Genomic DNA, 23360 nt, shown 5'->3' on the forward strand with positions numbered 1-23360 from the left:
TAAAGCCTAGGCAATCAGTTCCCCCTGATTCATATTCAAGGAATCGGCACATTACACAACATCATACATATGAGTAGGTTTATTTACCCGGTACAGACTTTTTGGTGGGTAATACATTTAATACAAAAATATCAAGAATGTTGTCAGAAAATTCTGTCAGCATATTGCTATATGATGTAATGTTATAAATGTGCAGAAAGGCACCATTTATGTTTAAGGAAACGTTTCTCTTAGAGGTTGTCCTGTTGTGAAATACACTGATCACAGGACAGTACATACATTGATATATTTCGTGAATGGTATGTCATATATTATGATGTATTATTCAGGTGCCTAAAGATGGCTTAGATGGATCAGAGGTATATCGGCTGTGTAATACAGAGGATAATATCACAGCTTCAGTATTGATCTGACTGAGGCTAGTAGACGTTTCAACTCTCACCTTCCACCTGTCTACAGTATTGCGGATTTTCTGTCAATACCAGACCTCTGTGTATAATTGTCTGTCCTCCAGTGAGGAATCCTGTAATGTATATCTTTGTTGGACATGTATACAACATGTAGTGTCTGGCTCCCTTTCCAATTCCTACCATCCCAGTGACTAGTTTTCCATCTTGTACCATAATACCCCTGGAAATTGCTCTGGCTTTGCTGTCTGACTTGTGGTCTAAAAATTTATTTTCGATAACTAGCTCTCCAGCTTGTATCACAATATCTCCTGAAATTTCTTTCTAGCATTACTAGCTTTTCAATTTGTACCATACTATCTGAGGAAATTTCTTCCTGATAACTATCTTCCCGACTTGAACCCAAAAATCTAGGAAAAGTTCTCGTTAAAGGTACTTATTTGAGAGGATCAAACCCATGGGAAACATAGACAGCATAGGATATTGGTAGTCATGTAGTGTAATGTTAGGGTTGGGGGAAGTACTGTTATTTTTCCCAGGTATACACCACAATAGTGTACAATCTCATGTGTGTGAGGAATGCTGGGAAGATGACAAGTATTTATGGTGTCACTTTATTTAATCTGTGTGTACTTTACTACAGCAACAAGGAGTTAAATAGTCAACACCAATGCACATTAACACAAGTAAAATGGATTTAAATATATTTACTTCATTTTAAGTATATTTAAATGTTATCATTATACAAAACAAATTTTGATATACGAGCAACAGTATATATTTATACATAGCAAAAATTTAGACTTGCTAATGTTCATGTACATTTGTAGAGATTCGGCTTCATTCCAAACTAAGTCTGTGTACAGGGGCTCATTTACAGTCTACATAATATCCATGTGAAGAAAATCATACTTAGAGATGGTTCACTTCAATAGGTACAAATACAAAATATTTTGTCATTACGCTTTCCTATTTCTAAGCGAAAGTATTTTTTCCTAACCATGCACTGTCTTGTATCTGGTGTGTATGTGGGGTACACAACTGTTGTATACTGTATCTCGTGGGGTACACATACGATTTGATCACAAGGTACTCTGTGACCTGTTATTATTGCATTTACTCAACCAAAATATTGTGCAAATAAATGGGTAGTTTGTCACAGATCAGCAACTGTGAAATTTAACCAGTAAATTGGCTTTGTAATTATCTTGTCAACTTCAAACAGTAGCTAATGTTAGCAGGAAAACTGTCAATGTATCCGTTTAGTTTAATAAAAATTATCTTCCTGCTCTGTTAAAGATATACTAGAGTATTCAGATCATATTTAACGATATTCAGTTTTCTTTGAATTTTGTTAAATAATGCAGGTAAATGTTTGCTACTTTATGATTTTTAAATTCTAGATAAAGACATGTTTTCAAAGTCTTATCTCCAGTTAATGTGATAAATGAAGTGAAGAAAAAAGGATTTAATCGCTTAACAAAAGGTCTCACTTTAAGATGTATTTTGTGAATGATATGTTTACATACACTATCCTATGGAATATACACCTGTAGGTCTTTAAACGAAAGTGTACCTTGGTCCAGCAATTTTTCAATGAAAACATGATTTTTTTTTTTTTTTTTTTTTTAATATTGTATGAATCAACATTTTCCTTTCATTGGCAATTATTGGTATACATGTCCAGCATCCCTGTCATGTCCTTGATTATTTTCACACCTGGATTCTATTGTTGGTTTAGTGTTTTCATTAAAGAGGTACCTTTTGAACATTTGTGTGACATGGTATGATAACAAAGAAATCTGTAAAGCTAATACTTTGATGTATACAGATCTTCATGCTGTATTGACATTCATTATAGTCTAGAGACCACAGTATGACAGTTCCGTGATAGGAACCTTTCCATTTTAACGGTGACCGATATATCTATATCATTATAGTAAGTGGAGCACAATAAAATCTATTAGTTGAAGGAGAAATTGACACCTTTCTTTTCTGTTCATTTTGAAAGGTTGGGTATTTCATATATCCTAGTCAAAACACTATTCTTTGTGTTTGGCAAATATTGCTTGCATGATATTAAACTTTGATTACCTTTCAGTCCACAAGTCACTTTCATTACATAGATTTGCGAGACACTTTCCATTTACATATAATGATTACTGTAGATTTAGGTGTGGTGGTTGTTTGAAATTGTTGAATTGTATGTCCCTTACAGATCAGTATTCTACATAAGGAACCTGTATGGTGTTGGACCAACAGTCTTTTAGAACAAATCTGATTACTGTTTAGAAGTAGGCCAGTGTCAGCTAGCTTAAGGTTATAACCAGTGGAAGGATTAGTGACCAATGATTAGTGAGTGGACAACAGGTGATTTAGTGTGGCGGTCAGTGCTATGGTCAATGATGTAGGGATGTAGCTAGCTGGACATGGCTTGGTTTATCCTCGCTCGTGTCAGAAATACAACCCACAGATCTAATGCAGGTAAATCACATCATTCCTGATTTAAATGTATGGCAGTAGTAATGAAATCCAAATGATTGGCTATTTGCCTAGACAATATCTTTTTTAGCTTTCAATGTAACTTTGCATGTTTCTTCAGTATCTGAGGTTAGTGTTGATGGTGAATCTGTTTTAATTGATAAAGTTGCAACCCTTTTGACCACAACAACTGAATATAGTCTTAGAATTTCTTTTCTGTTGAAGCTTTAGGCAGAGTTAAAATAATCCTGATTTTTGCCAATATCCTAATACTTAACAACTATGCCTGATATTTCATCAATTGTAAAACAACTTAACGTGTTTCATATATAAGCAAATGTTTGAAACAGGTCTGCAGTTTTCCACTAATTATAAAAATTCTCAAGGGTTAGATTTGGCATAGTATCATTTTTATGGTCTGTACTTCTAGGGAAACCTAGTATTTATTTCATAGTTATTACATACAGTTAGTGTACATATTGGGGTTTGAGAGATTGCCTGAAGCAGAATATATATGCATATGTATGTGTATATATAATGAATATAGACAAGGAATACTAGTTGTGTTGTTTAAACTATATTTAAAGAAAAAACTAGAGTATAGAATAGCAAACACCTATAGCAGTAGCTGCCTTATCAGAGTAGTGTACCCCAGAGAGATTTCTAGCCCATTAGGAAAGGTTACGTAAGATGTAATGTACAAAACACAAGCTGTTCGGGAAGGTTTTCACATGAACACACACCTAGATACGAGGATTTTAGTCTCTCAGTACAGTCTAGAAATGATTATAAATGATTCCTGTTTTATAATCTATGTAATATTGTCAGGAGTCCTGACTACATTATCTTAACTTTATATTTAGCTGTAGCCTAATAAGCTAGTCCAAGGAGTGGTTTGAAAGAGTGTTTGAGAGATAGATGGAGAGATTGAGAGAAAAAAATAAAGGAGAGAGACAAAAAAAAAGGCAAGCAAATAACTGAAATTTACAAATGTTTTTATGTTTCTAAGTTTGCTTAAAGCTGAGTTAGATATGACATGTTAATGTCCGATTCAGGTTAAGGATCTACGGGTAAAGAATTTGTAATTTGTTATGTTTTTAGAGAATTAAAGAATTTTAGTGTAGGAAAATTGATTTTAAACATTAAATATGATCCTGTAGGCTGTTTCTACAAGCTTCAGCCATCATTCCACATGGTGTGGCCTACATGCTACATTGATACCTAGCCCAGCACATGGGTGCTTCATGCATACATCTATAATTGTGAATTGCACCGTCCAAAACATAATGGGTTTTAGAGTAGTGCCAGGCCTAAAGGTAAAGAGGTTTGTGTAACTTGAGTTGTTTCTGATAGCTTTAGCCAATATATAATCAGACTTAAAGTACAACATTTGGTTTCCTGTTCACATGCTTCAAAAAGTATAATAAATTTCTCCAAAAATAGACGTTTGCTGATAGCAGGGGGGAAAAAAAGGAGCAAAATTCAGTATTTTTTTTAAAACACTACATATCCAGTTTAAATTTCAGAGTGTATTCAATTGCTCTTGTGTAGTAATAATTGATTTTAAAGTTCCAGTCATTCATAAATGTAAAGAAAAAAAGTTGTAAAACCTATGGCACATATATTAAATGAGATATATACAAAACCTTCACATATTCTGTTACATGTAATAGTTGTCTAAATCCTGTAATCAAGACGCCAAAGTACATGGCATATTTACAATTGTTTCAAACATGATTGTTTCAAAAAATATCAGTATAGAGGAAGATATTAGGCATATATATTTCTTAGCTTCTCCACCATCTTTTTTTGAAGAAATGTGTTTGATTGATCTTCAAAAATACGGATTTGTGTCATTTAAATTTAATCAACTTATAAAACTTAGTAAAACTTTTAAGATGTTTTATTGTGCTTTGGCATTGCAAATAACATGACAGACATTACTGAACATTTGATGTAGTCTACATGAGAGTTAATTTGGAAGCACTAATATGTAATATGAGCATGCCTACTTAATGAATAAACAAAAATTATGTCAAGTTGTAGTTACTCATATCTTAATTTAATGCATGTGTTTTCTGTAATGTTGATTGCATCTAATTAGTTAACAAAGTATTTCACAAAAATTCTGGGAAAATTTTATTACTTTTTTGAAATTTGTTGTGAAAAGAACAAAAGTTGATTAACTTCTGGAAAATAATGTGTACATTTTAAATTCATCGAAGTGGGAAAGTGTCCTTCACATCATCTTGAGCTCAGTTTTAAAGTCTAGCCCAATTGCTCTGTAGAGCTAGTGACTAATTTGGGCTCACAGTAAAATATAAGTTACATAAAAAAGGAGGCAAATACTGTGATGAATTTCTCTAAGGCCAATATTACAATTCATGTTCCATAATAGACCAAGATATATTTTTTTGGTTATTATAACAGTTGTATTTTTTCAGAGATTTTCGTGAGAAATTTTATTTAACATAACTGGAAGCTGCCTTCGTGAATTCTTTTGACTTTTGACTAATGTCACTTTTGTTATATGTTGTGATCCTGAGTTCAACAGAATTTGTACCAAATTGTCCAGTTGGTAAATGGATTGATTTATATAGTCACAGACAGGATTTAACCCACAGGCGATTCTTTTACTGAGTTTGCATTTATGTCTGTCTCATTGCTGAGCCATTGCCGCCTCTAACAGAAGCCATATGCTACACAGAACGGAGATAATCAGGTTTGGAGCAGTAAAAATTTGACTTGTTTCATAATATCTGCTCTACTGATTACACCTATAGGTAATACAAAGCATAATTTTCTCGTACTTCCTCCCCAGTCTCTGTAATGGAACTGCTGATATGAAAGGAAGGATGAGTCAAGTATGGAAGATAAGGGGTGCGAGATATGGATGAGATACCTACCACCAACTGCTAGTGAATATTGGATAGAAATGAAGATAGGTGGAAAAGATACAACTTGGTGCTTTCGGGAATTCGGGTTGTTTTAATATGCTGGTCAGGCCGAAGAGCGTTTATGGCACTTACATATGTAACATAAGGCAAGGGTAGAAAATTGGCACAGAGCACTTTCATGTTTAGTATATTGCATGTACAAGATGCCAAAGTGAATGTGGCAGTGAATAGTTCATGGCATTCTATATTGGAATCGGTAGATACACTCGAGCGTTAATCTTTGAAAAATGTCAGATTACCAAGACCATAAATATTGGAAATGTTATCATGTTTTGTTGGCTTTAAGATAGAATTTCATCAATACTTCCTTTACATTTTCAATAGCCTGAAAAAATTAAATCAGAGCTTAATGAGTTTCTGGTTTGAATTTGATATAGGTCATGAGGGTATAATTAATGCAGTCTGTATATGTAATGAGAGACAATGGTAGATAAACTTTTTCTTTAAAGCACGACTGTTGAAAATAGTATGTTGTAATGTAATGTTTGTTAGAGATATCTCTTTAAAAGTGTTTTCCTCATCACTGGTGTCAATAGATAACATCTTCAAAGCATTATGTGTAAGAAAGTGAAAGACGGAGAGAAATGTGTACATACAGTGAAGTAAGTTTTCAAAGTTGTGAAGCTTAGATGTACTGTGAAGTAAGCTGAGAAAAACACACTTACTGTATTATGGAGCTAGTAAATCTGTACGTTCACAAAACTAGAGAGTAATAAACAGTCTGTGTCTACAAATCTAAGAGAAATATTGCTTAGTAACTTGTGCATTGGATACAGAAATAGGAGTAAAATTACCGGTATTGCTACAGCTATAGAGAAATATTGACTTCACTTTTTCTGTCTCTATAAGAAGCTTAGGAAACAACATTACATGTCCCTGTATAATACTAATCTGTATATGAAACAGCTGACACAGGTATACAGGGCATTTATATGGAAAATTGCTGATTTGTTCAAATATTGATTGTGTGTTGTTCTTGGTGTTTTGAGCAATCTGTTAATGCCAGCTTCTAACACCATGTTTGCCACTAGATATTCTTCTGGCTTCATTTTCTTTGGCATATTTGTCATTTATGTTCTCAAGATGGATGAAAACAGAAATGAGATCAGAGTAATTTACTTATAAGGATGTGATAAGTGATAAAGACAAATGGGAGAGTCGACATTAGTGTATCGAAATGCCAAGGCAAAAATAGACAAATATATTGATAATTTCCTAGCTAATATCAAATCTCCTCTATAAACACTACTTATCAATGGAAGCCATAGGGTCTGCATCTGATGGAGACTGGCTTGAATGTATAGGAGTGCATGTCTGGAGCCTAAAAAAAGGATCAGGGGGAAAAATGGGAGGAGGGGGGGGGGTTGGTTAAATAAAATGTGTGGAATCATATGTATATAGTCCATGATATCTGGTGAACCGAGTGATGAGGAAAGTCTATTATTGAGGCGTAATAGAGTGGTCCTTGTCTGGAGTCTTACAGAGCGATAGGAAGCTTCATGGTTGGGGCTCAACAGAATTACAAAAAGGCCCATGTCTGGGGCCTAACACAATGGTAGGAAGGTCCATGTTTTGGGCCTAACAGAACAATAAAAAATTCTTGTCTGGGGCCTTACAAAATGATGGGAAGTTCCTAGTTTGGAACTTAACAGAATGAAGGAAATGTCCATGTTTGGGACATAGCAGAATGATTGATAGGTCGAAGTCTCATGCCTAACAGAATTATCACAAAGCCAAAGTCTGGAAATTTTAGCTATAGAAAGTTGATAAGGAAATACAAATCTAGTAATGTATTTAAAATCTCTGTCCATTTATGCATATTATTAAAGGAAAAAAGAGTGCAATGTCTCGAAAGAGAGAAGAACATTTCTTTGTAATGTGTTTTAAAATACACCAATATATTCTGTTTTGGTTATCTTACTAACAAATTATAAATTGCATTAAAATTACAAGCCTGAGGGTTTATTAAAACAAAAACAACAACAAACAAACAAAAAGATAAACAAACTACATTCAATCTATCGGATGAGTTGCCCAATTCATTTAATTTATTGTTCAATTAGATAATTATTTTTACATAAAATCATGTTGAACATTTGGATGTTAAGAAGAATACATCATTTTCATTGTTACGTTGTAACATTAGCATATTTACAGGAGAAGGTTGTGTTATTTAAACTAACAGTGATTTTAGTAACCTGACTAAGACATGCCAGTACAGAAATGATACGGTATTCCCATGTAGATTGGTAGTCGACCACAAATTGCACTTGCTGTAGGCTGGGTTTAACATGTCTGTGAGAGTTGGTTAATGTTTTCTTGGTCAAACTAAACAGCTGTTACAGACGCAATATTGATACCAGCTCCTGGTGAAGTTAGCTGTACATGTAGAAACATCCCTCCCACACATCCAGTACCTACACCCAGACATTCACTAGTCATTATAGGTGCTAAAAGAAAATAATCATCGCCTGACCGCTTGTGCCTTATTGTCCTTCCAATGAAGAACTATCTAAATTGTTTCTTTCTGTAAAATCAATCAGAATTGGAATAATCCCTTTGCTATTTTGATATATTTTGAGAAATTTGTACTCTGTTATTGCCATCATTTTGATTTCTATGCAATATTATGCCCATCCCAATATTCTATGATTCAGTGGCATGATTTGAACAAGACTGACTCTTATATGTATGGTATTCCTTATTTATTTTGACTCCATTATATAAATCCTTTAAACCACAACGTACTCGGGCAGAAGCTGATGTTTTACGGGTACATTATAGAATTAAGCATGAGTCTTATTTAATGTGTTGGAAGTCTGGAATATGTTTCTGAGTATATAGGGGCAGAGCCACTCAGACAGAAGTTGATGTTTTAATTATAGAAAAAAAGATGTGTCTTGTATAATGTGTTGAAAGTCAGAAAAGAAGAGCCATTAGAGAGCGTTACAATCAAAGGGTACTAAAATATTGAAACAACCTGGATACCCAAAGTAATTTACAAATACAAAATATCTGCTGTGAGAGGTATACATCTGCTTTCATTAGAAAGATAATGAAACTTACTATGACTGTAACAAAGCTTTGCTTTAAAGTATCACTTTCTTACCAATGTATCAACTCATTTGAGTTTTCCATTGTAATGGATACATACATGTTTTAAAGCCTCTTTGAGATACTGGGTAGTACTAAAGGACCAGAGACTAAGTTTTGTATGACTAAGTCTGTGATATAGTAAGACAAGGACTCCATGGTCCTAAAGGACCAGAGACTTAGTTATGTATCTGCTAAGTCTGTGATACAGTAAGACAAGGACTCAGTTGTTCTAAAGGACCAGAGACGTAGTTATGTATCTGCTAAGTCTGTGATACAGTAAGACAAGAACTCAGTTGTTCTAAAGGACCAGATAGAGTAAGACAAGGACTCAGTGGTCCTAAAGGACCAGAGACTTAGTTATATTTCTACTTAATCTATGATACAGTAAAGCAAGGACTCCATGGTCCTAAAGGACCAGATACTTAGTATTGTACTCCGTTGTCCTAAAGGACCAGAGACTTAGGTATGTATCTGCTAAGTCTGTGTTACAGTTGTTAGACAGAGACATGTAGCCAACCGGAAGTCTTTAATACATTGTTTAGTGTTCAGATTTCTGGCATAATTTCATGATTAGATAATATCTGTTACAGATGTTTCTAGAATCAGATAAGACTGTAATGCAAAAACAAAGACCAAAAGTTGACGTAATTTATCATATTATGTATCCCATTGGACTGTTGTGCATTCCTACTAACATTCTCATCGGTGCATTACCTGGCTCAAATCCTGCAGATTTAGTGAGCGTTATGTCATTCTTGGAGTATGACCCTTCTGATGCTCCAGCCTTAAATGTCTACAGCTGTGGATAGGGTAGTAAAATATTTAATGATGTTTCACCAGAGAGATCATTTCTTTTTCATATGACTTTCCTAAAAATGTTTTATTGCACACTCATGAAAATATATTTTTAATCAAGTGTAAAGATCATATTTCACTCCATTTGAAATATATCTTTAATTCCAGCAAATTCTATTTTCTTTTGTGGTTTCTATATGGCAAGGTTTTAATTAACTCTCCTCCAAATTTGGAACCATTCAGTTCAGGCAAAGAAAAATCATGGGAATGTGTTGTCAACATAGATTGGTTGTCAAGGTAACTGGTCCTGGTGTGGTAAAACAATTTATAGTAAACTTCTGGGACCAGATTACTTATTAACTCTCAGCAGTAAAACAGATTCATGATGATTTTGTTGAAGGTCAATATTTTAAAGTTTCGATTGTGTATTTGTCAAATTTACTTCTGGATTGTTGTAATCTGATTTCTTTACAATCGAGTGATTACTTGCTGTTTTAATTACTTGTAAATAAGTTTATATTCTTTTCTTCTTAAATCTTGTTAGCTTGTTATAGTTATACATTGTTACTCTTATTAGTTTAGCATTAAACAAAGGCTAAGCTCTTTAGAATAAGATTAATTCTATTAGGGTCTGCAGATTTTATTAAAACCATTTTACAGGTTGAAATTCTTGTACTCTTTTCAAAAGACCAGTCGCAGAATAAAGATATTTGTTTCTATACTTCTCTAAATATTTGGGTCAAACTTATTACTTTTTATAACAGAAATTTCTCCCTATGAATATTATATGTTCAACTTATTGAACCAATCAACAACATCACACAGAGTATGTATAACTGAAGTGCACCCATAGGTATCTAGACATTATTCAGACAATTTATTTATAGATATATATATATGATTTAAATAAGAGAAAGGCTTTGCGTATCGTACATATAAATATAAAAACAAAATATCAATGTTACATATGTATATATATATGTGTAAAGTTGTGACTTACCAAACCTACATCAAAGTTCAGCTTGTGTAATATTCTGTAGATATTTATTATACATGTACAAGTCAACCATTGTGGGTATTCTACAGGGATCTACAGGTCAAACTTACCCAAGTCTATAGAAATAGTGTATGGGTCAAGCTTTCCCAAGTCTGGAAATAGTGTTGGAGTCAAGCTTACCCAAGTCTATAGAAATAGTATACAAGTCAAGCTTACCCAAATCTATAGAAATAGTATACAAGTCAAGCTTACCCAAGACTGGAAATAGTAAACGAGTCAAGCTTACCCAAGTCTATAGAAATAGTGTGGGAATCAAGCTTACCCAAGTCTATGGAAATAGTGTAGAAGTCAAACTTACCCAAGTCTATGGAAATAGTGTAGGAATCAAGCTTACCCAAGTCTGGAAAAAGTATACAAGTCAAACTTACCCAAGTCTATAGAAATAGTGTTGGAATCAAGCTTACCCAAGTCTATGGAAATAGTGTGGGAATCAAGCTTACCCAAGTCTATGGAAATAGTGTGGGAATCAAGCTTACCCAAGTCTATGGAAATAGTGTACAAGTCAAGTTTATTCGAGTCAGTGAAAAAAAGATTATGAGTCAAGCTCACCCAAGACTTCAGAAATAGTGTAAGAGTCAAGTTAATGCATATCTACTGAAATAGTAAATAAAGTATGAGATATTCTGTTGGTTTTTAATTAGGGATTTATGCCTGTGTCTTGTCGATCTGCTGTTTGTTGTATTTGCATGTTCTATGCCGGTTACTTTTTTATGATTTAAATTTCAGTCCTTACATCATATTACAGAATAATGATTTTCGCTCTAATTTGAATCATTCTGAGAATTTTCTGATAAGTTATTGAAAAATGCACCTGAAAGTTTCAGCACCTGGAAAATTGACCTACACTAACAAGATGCCATTTCAAAGAAAAGGAGTTCTGATGAACTCCAAATATTCAGCTTTTGGTATAATCCTACACATGGAAAAGTAGCCATTCTGAAAAGAAAAATGTCCAGATTCAGATTTCAAAACCCTCACCTCCTTTGTAATACCACCAAAAATGATGATGGTGAATAAAACAATAAGTTTAACTACTTTGAACTGATTAAATTATTCACAAACATCTTGTTTATGTGTAGCTGTTATAACTTCCTAGATCCTAAGTCTATGGTTGCTATATAACAAGTGGATATAAGATTTCTTGTTATTCACCATTGGTCTGAAAAGGCACAAGTTCATAGAATAGGAATCATACTCTCTGAATATCTGTAAACAATTTCATCATTAGAACCTTGTTTCTCTACACATACAAAAAATCTATACAGTTTCACAATTGACCAAGTCATCATCATTATTTACTCTGTGTACCATCTGTGTTGCTATACTGCTTGCTTGCTATTAACACTTAACTATGTATGCTTGCAATTTCTGTTTTCTTTTTGCTTCTTTTATTTTGAAATGTAGTTGTAGTGAAAGTTGTTTAATTTTAGGTTTTTGTTTTTACTTTTTCTTTAGATCGACCTAGAAGTTCACGCCATACTCACAACAGTTTTAACCACAGTTATCGAGACCGTCGTAACCATAACGACCCCAATGGTAAGCGTGCCATTGCCTAGTAACAACTCTGACCTTCTGTATACCCTCTAACCAAAGTATTGCTGAAGTGTGTTAGATGACACTTTGTACAAATGTGTGGGATCCGTTTGCTGCTTACTACCTATCATGGATGGATAAGCTTCATCATTTACCCATAATTCAACAGCAGTCCTAAGCATGGTTATTATTCTGTAAATTTTGATCTCACAAAATCAAAGAAGTGCTAAATAATTTTAACTTTATATTATACATATTCTTTGGACTATAATTTATATTTTTTACATTATAAATATTTTTCATAGTCATTATCAATTTCAAATTTAACTTTCTTACTAAAAAATGCCAGAGCTTGAGGACTAAACTTAATTTTGGGAACTATACTGGATTACTTCCCTTAGATGTATGTTTGTGGGTCAGTTTTTTTTTTTTTTACCTTACTCTTCTGACAACTAAGGGAAGTAATCCAGTAAAGTTGTCAATGTGCTGTTGAACTTGTATGAGACTACTGATGAATTGTGGGATGTGATTGATACGTTTGATTTTTAAAGTTGTGCCTTATGTGTTGTGTGTGTGTTATGCAGTGTGCTTTGTGATGTATTTTTTAATATCATTTCACTTCACAACTTAATATTTGAACACGAAGCACTTCACTATATTTGTCAAATACAATATACAGTATACCAATTAGTGTAAAATGTATTTTTATGTTAATTTTTACAGGGGAACCTGCATAATTCATACACTTATATACCAAAAGAAATATATGGAGAATGTATTTGAAATCAATTAGGAAATAACCAATTTGAACTTACAAAAGGGTTCAGTATCCTAACTTGAATTATTGAGGTTCCCCTGTTCTTTACTACTAATGTGATTATTATTTGCTAGCTGTGAATATTTACAGCAATTGTGGGCAATTTATTGCTGTTGGACCCACATATAAGAAAAGAAAGTTTTTGTTACTCGGTGAAAACTGTAACTTACAGGTAAATTAGTTTTATTTCAGATGTTATTTGTTCACTTTAATCTTTTCCAGATTTAATGTTAGCTGAGTAGTAGCATGAATTTTGAAAATGTAAATCTTTCATAGATTTCAGATCATTGGTCTTATGGAAACTGAGGATTTAAAATTTTAAGAGGGTGGTTTCAATATTGGGAAATCATTCAAATCTTCATAGATTTAGAAAACACACCAATTATAAAAAATTCTAATATTTTGGAAAAAAATATTCCACAAACACTTTTATCACAGTAGGAAGTGGTATCCATTATTGAAATGCTTAGTCTTTGCTTAACAGGAGCTGGATATCTGGAGAAAACCAGTTTTTAGCTGTTCTGTGATATTACTTGGCAAAGACACTGCTAGGTCTTTTAGACAAAGTTGTATATAGAGATTTTGAAAGTATTGACAATTTGGACAAATGGTAGTCTACCTGCATTGATTTCTCTAACCTACCTGTCTTAACAAGTCATGTTTATGAGTCATTTTCTACAGCGTTCACTTACAATAGCTGCTAGCTATCCATTTTACTTATTGATTTTTTGGCTCTTTCATATGACTGGAAGACTGTCGTATTTTCAAGTTTACATGTAGAACCTCACCTCTTACTGTCTTGATATTAATGACATCATGCAGCAAATCCAGCAAAATTTTAAGAATTTTAAGAATGTCAGCTGCAGCCATGTAACTCAACTGAACAGTTGGTAATTGAGATGGCTATCCAAGGGTCAGATGTAAATTTGAAATTAAAGATAGCTATCCTAGGGTCAGAGGTTAAGATTCATTTAGAATTTGTTTTGAGATGTTAAAACCAGCTGCAAGGAGGATTTAGATAAAAAGGATGTAGAAAAAGCTAGATTTTAGTCAGGAGGATTTAGATAATTTTGATGGAGAGAAGGTAAGAAGATAGTCAGGAGGATTTAGATAATGTTGATGGAGAGAATGTTAGAAATTAGTAGTATTTAGTTTCAAACATCATTCACAGAAAGTTGGTATTAAGTTTGTTTGCTTTTGAGATTGTGAAAGATGAATAAGAATAATAAAAATGCAATCTTCAGGAAGGGAAAATGACTCTCCTTATTACACGGAGTGTAGTTAAGGCTGTTTATAAACCCTAACATGTCTGTTGGAATTTGCTAATAACTGATGAAAATCCTATTTTATTATCCTCTAGTGAGCCTACCTTTTCCTTCAAAGTTTATCCCCTAGTCCCTCAAGGCTTTTAAAACGTGTCAAAATAAAGCGCTATGCTCGTTTTCTCTATCCGAGTTCCACCATTGAATATGCATCAGATTCATTGTGTAATGTTGGCAAGTCTTATTGCTTATTTGATACAGTTAGTGAAAATTGATTCTTGATTCTTGTGAGTTTGTTTGTAATTTGCATCCTAGCATGTATTTGACTATGTTTATATATCTTCAGCTCCCCCAAGGATCAATGGACACAGTAAGCATCACAGAGACCGAGGACACACATACGACTCATCAACAGTACTTAGTAGCGATATTGACACCACCAGCTTCTTCGACTCCGAAGATGACAGCAGGTAAAAGTTGTTAATAGGCCTTAGATTTCAGTGACAAGCAAAATTAAACTGTTGAAAGTAAAGATTTCTGAGACTAGCATGTTTACAGCCTTTATAAATGGAAAGTAATTTGACCAAAGAAACCAAGACAGATCTGAGGTCATAAAACAAATAATTCACTTTGATCAGTTCAGTTTTCTGACTTCAAAAACAAGGATGAATTATGTTCTAACTCCAAATTACCTTGTAATTAAGACACCAATATGCTGTAAGATTTAACAGGAGGTCTATATTCAATACCAAATGTGCTGTTAAAAATGTAGGTCATCAAGATTTTATTATAGAATGGTTTGAGATATGATTGATAAGGAACGTAATGATAGAATGGATATTTTAAGTGGGAAATGTTTGGGAGAAAAGAAATTGGAATATGTGGATATTTACACCCGAATTCACCATACAAAGATAATAAGGAAGACAAGTTACATCTTAAGCAGACTAGAATTATTCCTGGATGAAGTGGCACTTGAATTTGATCCAGAAATGTTGCAGGAGGATGTTTAAGTAATCTTCTGTTTAAAAGATTGCATTTTTTCTTTGCAGATTCTCCACCGTCACAGACACTACGAATAGGTCATCAAAATATGGTCGACACCGACGAAGACGGCGGAAACACAGATTGCCTCCAATCAGTAGGGTAAGTGGACATATTTCAGGACTTGGGTAATTAGTGGAGTTCATTAGTGGTGATAGTCTATTTGTCTGGTTTGTAAGGTTAAAATGATGTTCTCTGTAGGTGAGAACAGAAATTCCTAGTGTGTCAGTTCCATTTGTCTAGTGTATAAGGGTGAACTGATATTCTCTGTAGGTGAGAACAGAGATTCCTGGTATTTCAGGCCTGGTAGGAAGGAGTGAAATGATATTCTCTTCAGGTGAGAACAGTGATTCCTGGTGTTTCAGGCCTATTTATCTGGTAGGAAGGAGTGAAATGATATTCTCTTCAGGTGAGAACAGATTCCCAGTCAGTCAAGTCTGGTGTGTAAGGTTAAAATGATATTCTTTTCAGATGAGAAAGAGATTCCTGGTGGGTCAGGTCTATTTTAGTGGTTTGTAGGGGTGAAATATTCTGGTGGGTCAGGTCTATTTGAGTGGTTTGTAGGGATGAAATGGTATTCTCTTCAGGTGAGAACAGAGATTCCTGGTGGGTCAGGTCTATTTGAGTGGTTTGTAGGAGTGAAATGATATTCTCTTCAGGTGAGAACAGAGATTCCTGGTGTGTCGGGCCTATTTGAGAAGTTTGTAGGTGTGAAATTCTATTCTCTTCAGGTGAGAACAGAGATTCCTGTGGAGTGTTCATTGATATGCTCAATAAACTCTATTGAGTTGACACTACTGTGAAGTCATTTATCAATGTGGTGTTGTTTCTGTTCCCTGTTGATTCCTTGATTACTCACAATTCCCAAATTGATATGTCCAGGAAATAAAGGGCTATTAAAATCAGTATTGGTGGTTTTCCTTAAAGTATTATTCATCCACAAAATCCAGTGCCAACGGAAATGACTTTTCTCTCTCTCTCTCAAAAAACCTTGAAATTTGAATCCCACTAAAATATATCATTTTACAGTATATAGTTATCGATATTCAGTTTCCACTGTCAGTCTCAAGCTAGAGACAGTAGACTTGGAAATAATTGATGTTTTCACCGAGATGTATTAGGTTTGTTATCAGGGCTCTACAGGTGGTTTCTCCCACTGTCTGTAACAGTGATCCATCATCAGATATCTCACACTGTTGCTAATATATAAAAAAATACACTGAATCTGGTATATAAATAGCAGTAAGATGTGAAAGTTCCATTAATATTCTAATACTAAAGTTTGAATTTCACATATAAATAGTAAGATGTTAAAGTGGTATCAATCTTCTGATGCTAAAGTTCATAGTGTGGTTGGACACCCAATAGATTATAACCCTGTGTGTTTGATTATATCGTGATTAACATTGAGAAATAGCTGGAATATAAACACAAAATAATGAATATCATATTTTCACATTAAAAATGTTCTTTTGTCTAGAAAACCCCTTCTTTATTCATATTGAATTAATACGAATATTTGGGTAAAATAATCAAGAGACTGATTGTTACATTGTAAAACATTCTTTTTTCAAAAAGAGAAAAAAAGCAAATTTATATTTTCTGTCCAGTACTTGACAAAATTTTCTGTCCAGTATATAACTTCACAATTGCAACACCTGAGTAGAAAACCCAGAGATAAGTGTTGATAGAGGGACACAAATACAGACGTTAAAGTAAAACTACATTCCATCACTTTGATGATTGCTCTAAGAAAGTCTACATCTGTGTTTGTACTCATACTAATAGGTCAAATAATGCGTTATTAGCGTACCACCACCCCATACAAACTTAGGTCACATGTCCAAATAGTCGTCAGTTTTGTCTGACACTTATTAAATTAGGCATTAGATAGGAGACAGTACTCAAAACTTTAACTATCATATTGATATTGACCTTTTCTTTTTACAGGCATCTTCATTTAGTAGTATAACAGACTCCACAATGTCTCTCAACATCATCACAGTCACATTAAATATGGGTAAGTCTTTTACTGTATTGATTCAGTAAAAAGTTAATGTCTGGTAACTATATTAGTCCATTGACACCTTCTCCTTCAGTAATAATCTAAGGAATGGGAAAGGGGGGGGGGGGGGTGCTACACATCTCTAATAAAGAGGTAGGAATGGGCTTATTACAAGACAATGAAATGACCTTTTTTTGTAATTCTGTGGATCAGTGATATATAAGTTAGCTCATTATCTGACATGTGCTTATTACCAGGTAAATGCTGTTATTGTTGCTGTGTGACAGAATTACCAATAAGCCTTATTTCATTGTCCTGTAATAAGCCCTGTTCCAGATTTCGAGTTAGAGATTATGGGTTATCACACTGGGCTTATAGAAGATAAGCACAGTACATCTAGCAACTAAGATGGCTTTACATTAATCCAATTACCATTGTAAAACCACTGCTTCCCAAGAATCGCCATGTAACTTAAGATATGTGAACTACTATACAAATCGACAGTGTCACTTTCCCTGAAGGTGCTTTGATACCTCCTTTACTGTAAAACTATCATTATCTCATTTTAAGAAAGTGAATTTGATTGAAAACAGAGAAGAAATATATCTGATTAACTTTATTACTTTGATCCTTTGTTAAACAGCCATGACCATGTTACTTGAAATTGTAGGATGATTTTCCGATTTGTAATGATTATAATTCTTGTGTTTTTTATTTTCAGACACTGTGAATTTCCTTGGTATCAGTATTGTCGGGCAGAGTAATAAAGGAGGGGACGGGGGTATTTACGTCGGCTCAATAATGAAAGGGTAAGTTTGGGGAAGAAAATATTTAGATTGGCTCAATAATTAATGTTGGGGGGATGAGATGTTTATTTCAGTTGAATAATAAAAGGATAAACTTGGGGACAGGGCTATTGAGGTTGGCCTTGTGATGAATGAGAAAGTTCGGGATGCAGGTATTTACTCAATTATTAATGAACAAGTTTGGAGATGGGGGTATTTGCGTTCGTTCAATAATGAAACTAAGTTTGGGGATGAGGCTATTTTCGTCAGCTCTATAATGAAAATGTATTTTGGGGGACAGGACTATTTCTGTGTGCTCAATAATTAAAGTATATGGAATTTAACATTGGCAGAATAATGGAAGGGCAAAATTGTGGATGAGTGTATTTATACTGGCTCAATATTAAATATATCGTATATTATTGTGGACAGTGATATTTTTACAATAGAGTGACTTTCAACTGAATTGAAAATCAACACATTATTCATAACCATAAAAAACCAAACATGTAAGCTTGAAATGTTTGTCCAAAGTTAACTCAGATTTCCTAGACATCTATATTGAAATGTGAAATGATATATTAAAGCTTTATATGTTAACAGATTTCTTCTATACATTTGTTGATATATTGTGCTTTACATAGGGGTGCTGTAGCCCAGGATGGTCGTGTAGAACCTGGGGATATGATCTTAGAGGTGAATGGGGTCAGTTTTGAAAATATGAGTAATGATGATGCTGTTCGAGCTTTGAGGGAAGCTGTTCAAAAACCAGGGTAAGTAATGTAAACAGAAAACTATTTATTCAGTTGTTCCTGGTTCTGTACTTGAATTAATTAAATTAAACCAAAGGATTAATGCAGAACTTATAAATGTGCATTGAAATATCCATCAAGATTGATCCTTTTTTTAATGACCAGCAAGAAAAAACTTATTAATATTATGACAATATTTTTTCATTTTACAAGAATGAAAGGAAGTATATGAACTGAAATGATCTAATGTAAATGCAGAGGTCAAGTATGACAATACCTCAGAAAAAATTGTATGTTAGAAGATTCAAGGTCAAGACTTTCAAGGTTCATACTTTATATATATTAAGATAAATTGTCCATTTTTTTTTTAGACATTTCTACTCATTAATTATATTGTTTTCAAACTACCTCTGTGAGCTGGATTTCACAATGAACATAAGTGTCTGTTGGATTTACTGTTTTCTGAAATATTGTGATAATTTTTTGCAGTCCAATTACACTAGTCGTTGCCAAATGCTGGGACCCTAATCCTAAAGGATACTTCACAGTCCCTCGTCAGGAACCCGTACGGCCGATTGATCCCTCCGCGTGGGTGGCCCATACAACAGCAATGAGGGGAGACTTCCTGTCTCGGGGCGGGCCAAGCCCTTCTCTCAGCAACATGACCTCCACTACTAGTTCCTCTCTCACTAGTTCTATACCTGAGTCAGAGCGTAAGTCTTCCTATTTTGGACTCTGGGTATCAATATTGTATTAAGTCAAGCAAGGGATATCAGGAACACTGAACTTGTACTAAGAACCACAGGTTTGGCTCTAGTCTCTGGAATTTTAATATATAGTATGTTTTTTATAAGTAGAAATTCAAATTTTTTATTTTACCAATATTTTTTAAGATACTTTTGTAATGAATTACTTATATTTATTTGAAAGATTTCAAAGAACTATTCTATTATTTGAGATCAAGACTACACATACATAATTTATTTTTTCCAGGATTTGATGACTTAAACCTCACCATTAATACTGATATGGCAACGGTTGTCAAGGCGATGGCACAACCTGACTCGGGATTGGAAATCCGAGACAGAATGTGGCTTAAAATAACAATACCAAATGCTTTTATAGGTTAGTAAAAACAGTGTCGGTAGATGTTAATAAGTCATTTTCAATTTTAACAATTTAAATTTCATTAGAACAATCTTTCAGCGTCACAAAGTTTAAAAATGTATGGAATTTTACAATTTACAAACGACGACATCGAAATTATCTGTTTAGGTATGAAGTGAGTTAAACCTATTCAAATTAAGAAAACTTGTTGTGTACAGTTTGCAGCAGGTTATTGGTAAAGTTCCCTTTGTAGACATGTTCAATATAAAGTTAATTATAAAATTGTTTGTGCAATATATTAGAAATCTGAAAGACTGATTACATAACTTAACACCATTGGCACAGGAAAGATTACCATGGGGAACATTTCTTCTGTCAATGTGTTGATAGATAAATCTTTCATGTGACAATCTAGTATGAAGGACTCAAGTTTGATCAGTAGTGTTTGAATAATATATTGCTGTTTGCAGGTTCAGATTTAGTAGACTGGCTCTTCACACATGTAGATGGGTTTGCTGATCGAAGGGATGCGAGAAAATATGGATGTAATTTACTAAAGGCAGGATACATCCGGCACACTGTTAATAAAATAACTTTTTCGGAACAGTGCTATTATGTGTTCGGTGATCTCTATGGAAGTAAGTATGAAGGAAAATATAAAATGATTTTTTGTTATATTTCGAATATCATTTTTTTTTGACATCCTTAAAAGAATATTCATCACATTTTGCCTCCACTTGTGAGTGTATTTTAAACATCAATATTATTTTTCTCTCATTCTGGAACAGTCCATGAGTTTAGATAGTAAAACTTCATTGTGAATAAGATCATGTAATATATAATCATTGGAATGCTGTTAACCTGATACTCTTTGAACATAAAAATGGCAGAAGAAAAGATGATCAATTGTGTCACCTTTCTCCCACATGTGCTGATCAGGGCATAGTTAATTGTTATAAATCATCATCATTGTCCAAGTTGCTAAAGTTCCTTCATACCTAATACTGTACATGGGTAAACTTATCTCACAGCAAATTTGACTTTGACTGAATGAACTATTTGATGCAAGGATAAAAAAATTTCTTTGGAATGTTTTCCAATCTCATGCTTTTATTTATTCAATAGTTTATTTCCAAAGAAAATTTCCATTGGACCATTATTTGTTATTTGGGGGAGTTGTGCAATACCAAACTTCTATGTGACTTCGGACTCCGACAGCAGGTCACTTGACTTACTGTTAGGAATCCAGGTTTTTGTATGGCCCTGTATTTACATTAGTACAGCATAATCTTTTCTTTTTCTTTTCTTTTTTTTTAATATTCAAAGTTCTTTGATCATGTATCCTTTTCATTGTTGATCATTATACTCATATTTCATGGTTTCTTTTCTTTTCTTTTTTTTTTCCATTCCTAATTTTAGATGGACCCGTTTATCCAGGTTAGTGTTGTTACTGTGTAAATCCTTCTTCACCTTCCCTACATATAACTATTCTAGTCCTACTAACCAAATATTATCATACTATACGTATATATATATATATATACTGCATATGTCTGCTTTTGCTGAATTATTAAGCTTATAAAGGTCTATTACCATCATGTCAATGTTAAAAGGCCATATTAAACTCATTCAAGGTCACCTTTTAGAAGGTTGTGATGTTAAAATGTGAAGGTCACTGCTTTAAAAGGTCATCAATATTAGAATATGAAGGACACTGCTTTAGAAGTTTGTGATATTAGAATATAAAGGTCACTGCTTTAGAAGTTTGTGATATTAGAATATAAAGGTCACTGCTTTAGAAGTTTGTGATATTAGAATATAAAGGTCACTGCTTTAGACGTTTGTGATATTAGAATATAAAGGTCACTGCTTTAGAAGGTCATTGATGTTAAAATCCGAAGGTCACAATTCAGTGTAGACATGTATACTTGTATTAAAGTTAACAAATTCTCGTTGGTATTAATTTCAGTACTTTGGCGACTAGTCAGTGAGACGGGTAAATTATTTCATATCAGATACCAGTTTCACTATGGACAATTTCTGATTATAATAAAACTCATGCATGACAGAATTATATTTTAATGAAATATGTTTTACATTTAACTGGTAAATGCATCAGAAGACTTGTTAAGTTTTGATTTCGCCACAATGAATGGCTATACATCAGAAGACTTGTTAAGTTTTGATTTCGCCACAATGAATGGCTATATACATGAGAAATCTGAAGCATGATTGGTTTTCTATTGCATGTTTCTGACACACATTGTTTCCTATTTTATATGAATCACTTAGATTTCAAATGATCTTAGATCATATTTTTGTATGGCCAATGCATTGACATGATGTCCAGTAAATTTGTAAATTTACGCTGATTTCAACCACATAAATTTTCCATTCATTATTATCCATAGAAGACTTTCTCATTTTCATCATGAAAAAACAAACGGAAAATGAATCTTCCTTATTGTATAGAATCTGTACATATACCCTGCAGTATTGTAAATGCATTGTTTTTGCTTGATTCCAATATCCGATGTAATTCTAAGCACACATAAAAGTATACCTTGATATAATGATTTGCTTTCTATAACATTTTTATTTGTCATATTGCATTTTATTATCAATTATTGTCATTTGAATCTGTAATATCTACCGATCATTTGAACAGATTTGTGAACTAGTTTATATCACATACAACTGCCAAATAATCAACTTAAAAGATCACCTGTATGGCTTACGTTTTGGAGGACTTGTTTTACCAGTGTGATCCAAATTGATGTGGTACACATGTCTCTTTATGATCCACATTGTATGGTAAACATGTCCCTTTATGATCCACATTGTAGGGTACACATGTTCCTTTATGATCCACATTGTAGGGTACACATGTTCCTTTATGATCCACATTGTAGGGTACACATGTATATGTATAATCCACGTTGTAGGGTACACATGTCCCTTTATGATCCACATTGTAGGGTACATATGTATCTGTATAATCCACATTGTAGGGTACACATGTATCTTTATAATCCACATTGTAGGGTACACATGTATCTTTATAATCCACGTTGTGGGGTACACCTGTCCCTTTATGATCCACATTGTAGGGTACACATGTATATGTATAATCCACGTTGTAGGGTACACATGTCCCTTTATGATCCACATTGTAGGGTACATATGTATCTGTATAATCCACCTTGTAGGGTACACCTGTCCCTTTATGATCCACATTGTAGGGTACACATGTCTCTTTATG

At 33.6% G+C, this 23360-nt stretch overlaps 1 protein-coding gene across 4 annotated transcripts in view; it reads left to right on the plus strand.

Annotated features, from left to right (window-relative positions):
* Nucleotides 1-23360, plus strand: part of LOC132559904 (segment polarity protein dishevelled homolog DVL-3-like) — a 53088-nt gene that overhangs the window by 13918 nt on the left and 15810 nt on the right. For 3 of the 4 annotated variants that reach the window (XM_060224533.1, XM_060224534.1, XM_060224537.1), the window contains exons 5-14: nt 12249-12329; nt 14752-14875; nt 15458-15551; nt 17400-17469; nt 18176-18263; nt 18884-19012; nt 19481-19704; nt 19985-20116; nt 20569-20736; nt 21518-21535. In XM_060224533.1, the coding sequence (XP_060080516.1) occupies nt 12249-12329; nt 14752-14875; nt 15458-15551; nt 17400-17469; nt 18176-18263; nt 18884-19012; nt 19481-19704; nt 19985-20116; nt 20569-20736; nt 21518-21535 (1128 nt within the window). The remainder of the gene's footprint in view (nt 1-12248; nt 12330-14751; nt 14876-15457; nt 15552-17399; nt 17470-18175; nt 18264-18883; nt 19013-19480; nt 19705-19984; nt 20117-20568; nt 20737-21517; nt 21536-23360) is intronic. The other variant, XM_060224535.1, reaches the window with a different exon arrangement.

Source organism: Ylistrum balloti, unplaced genomic scaffold (assembly GCF_031769215.1).
Source record: "Ylistrum balloti isolate Yb309-2 unplaced genomic scaffold, AGI_CSIRO_Ybal_v1 Utg370992, whole genome shotgun sequence".
Classification (NCBI taxonomy): Eukaryota; Metazoa; Mollusca; class Bivalvia; order Pectinida; family Pectinidae; genus Ylistrum; species Ylistrum balloti.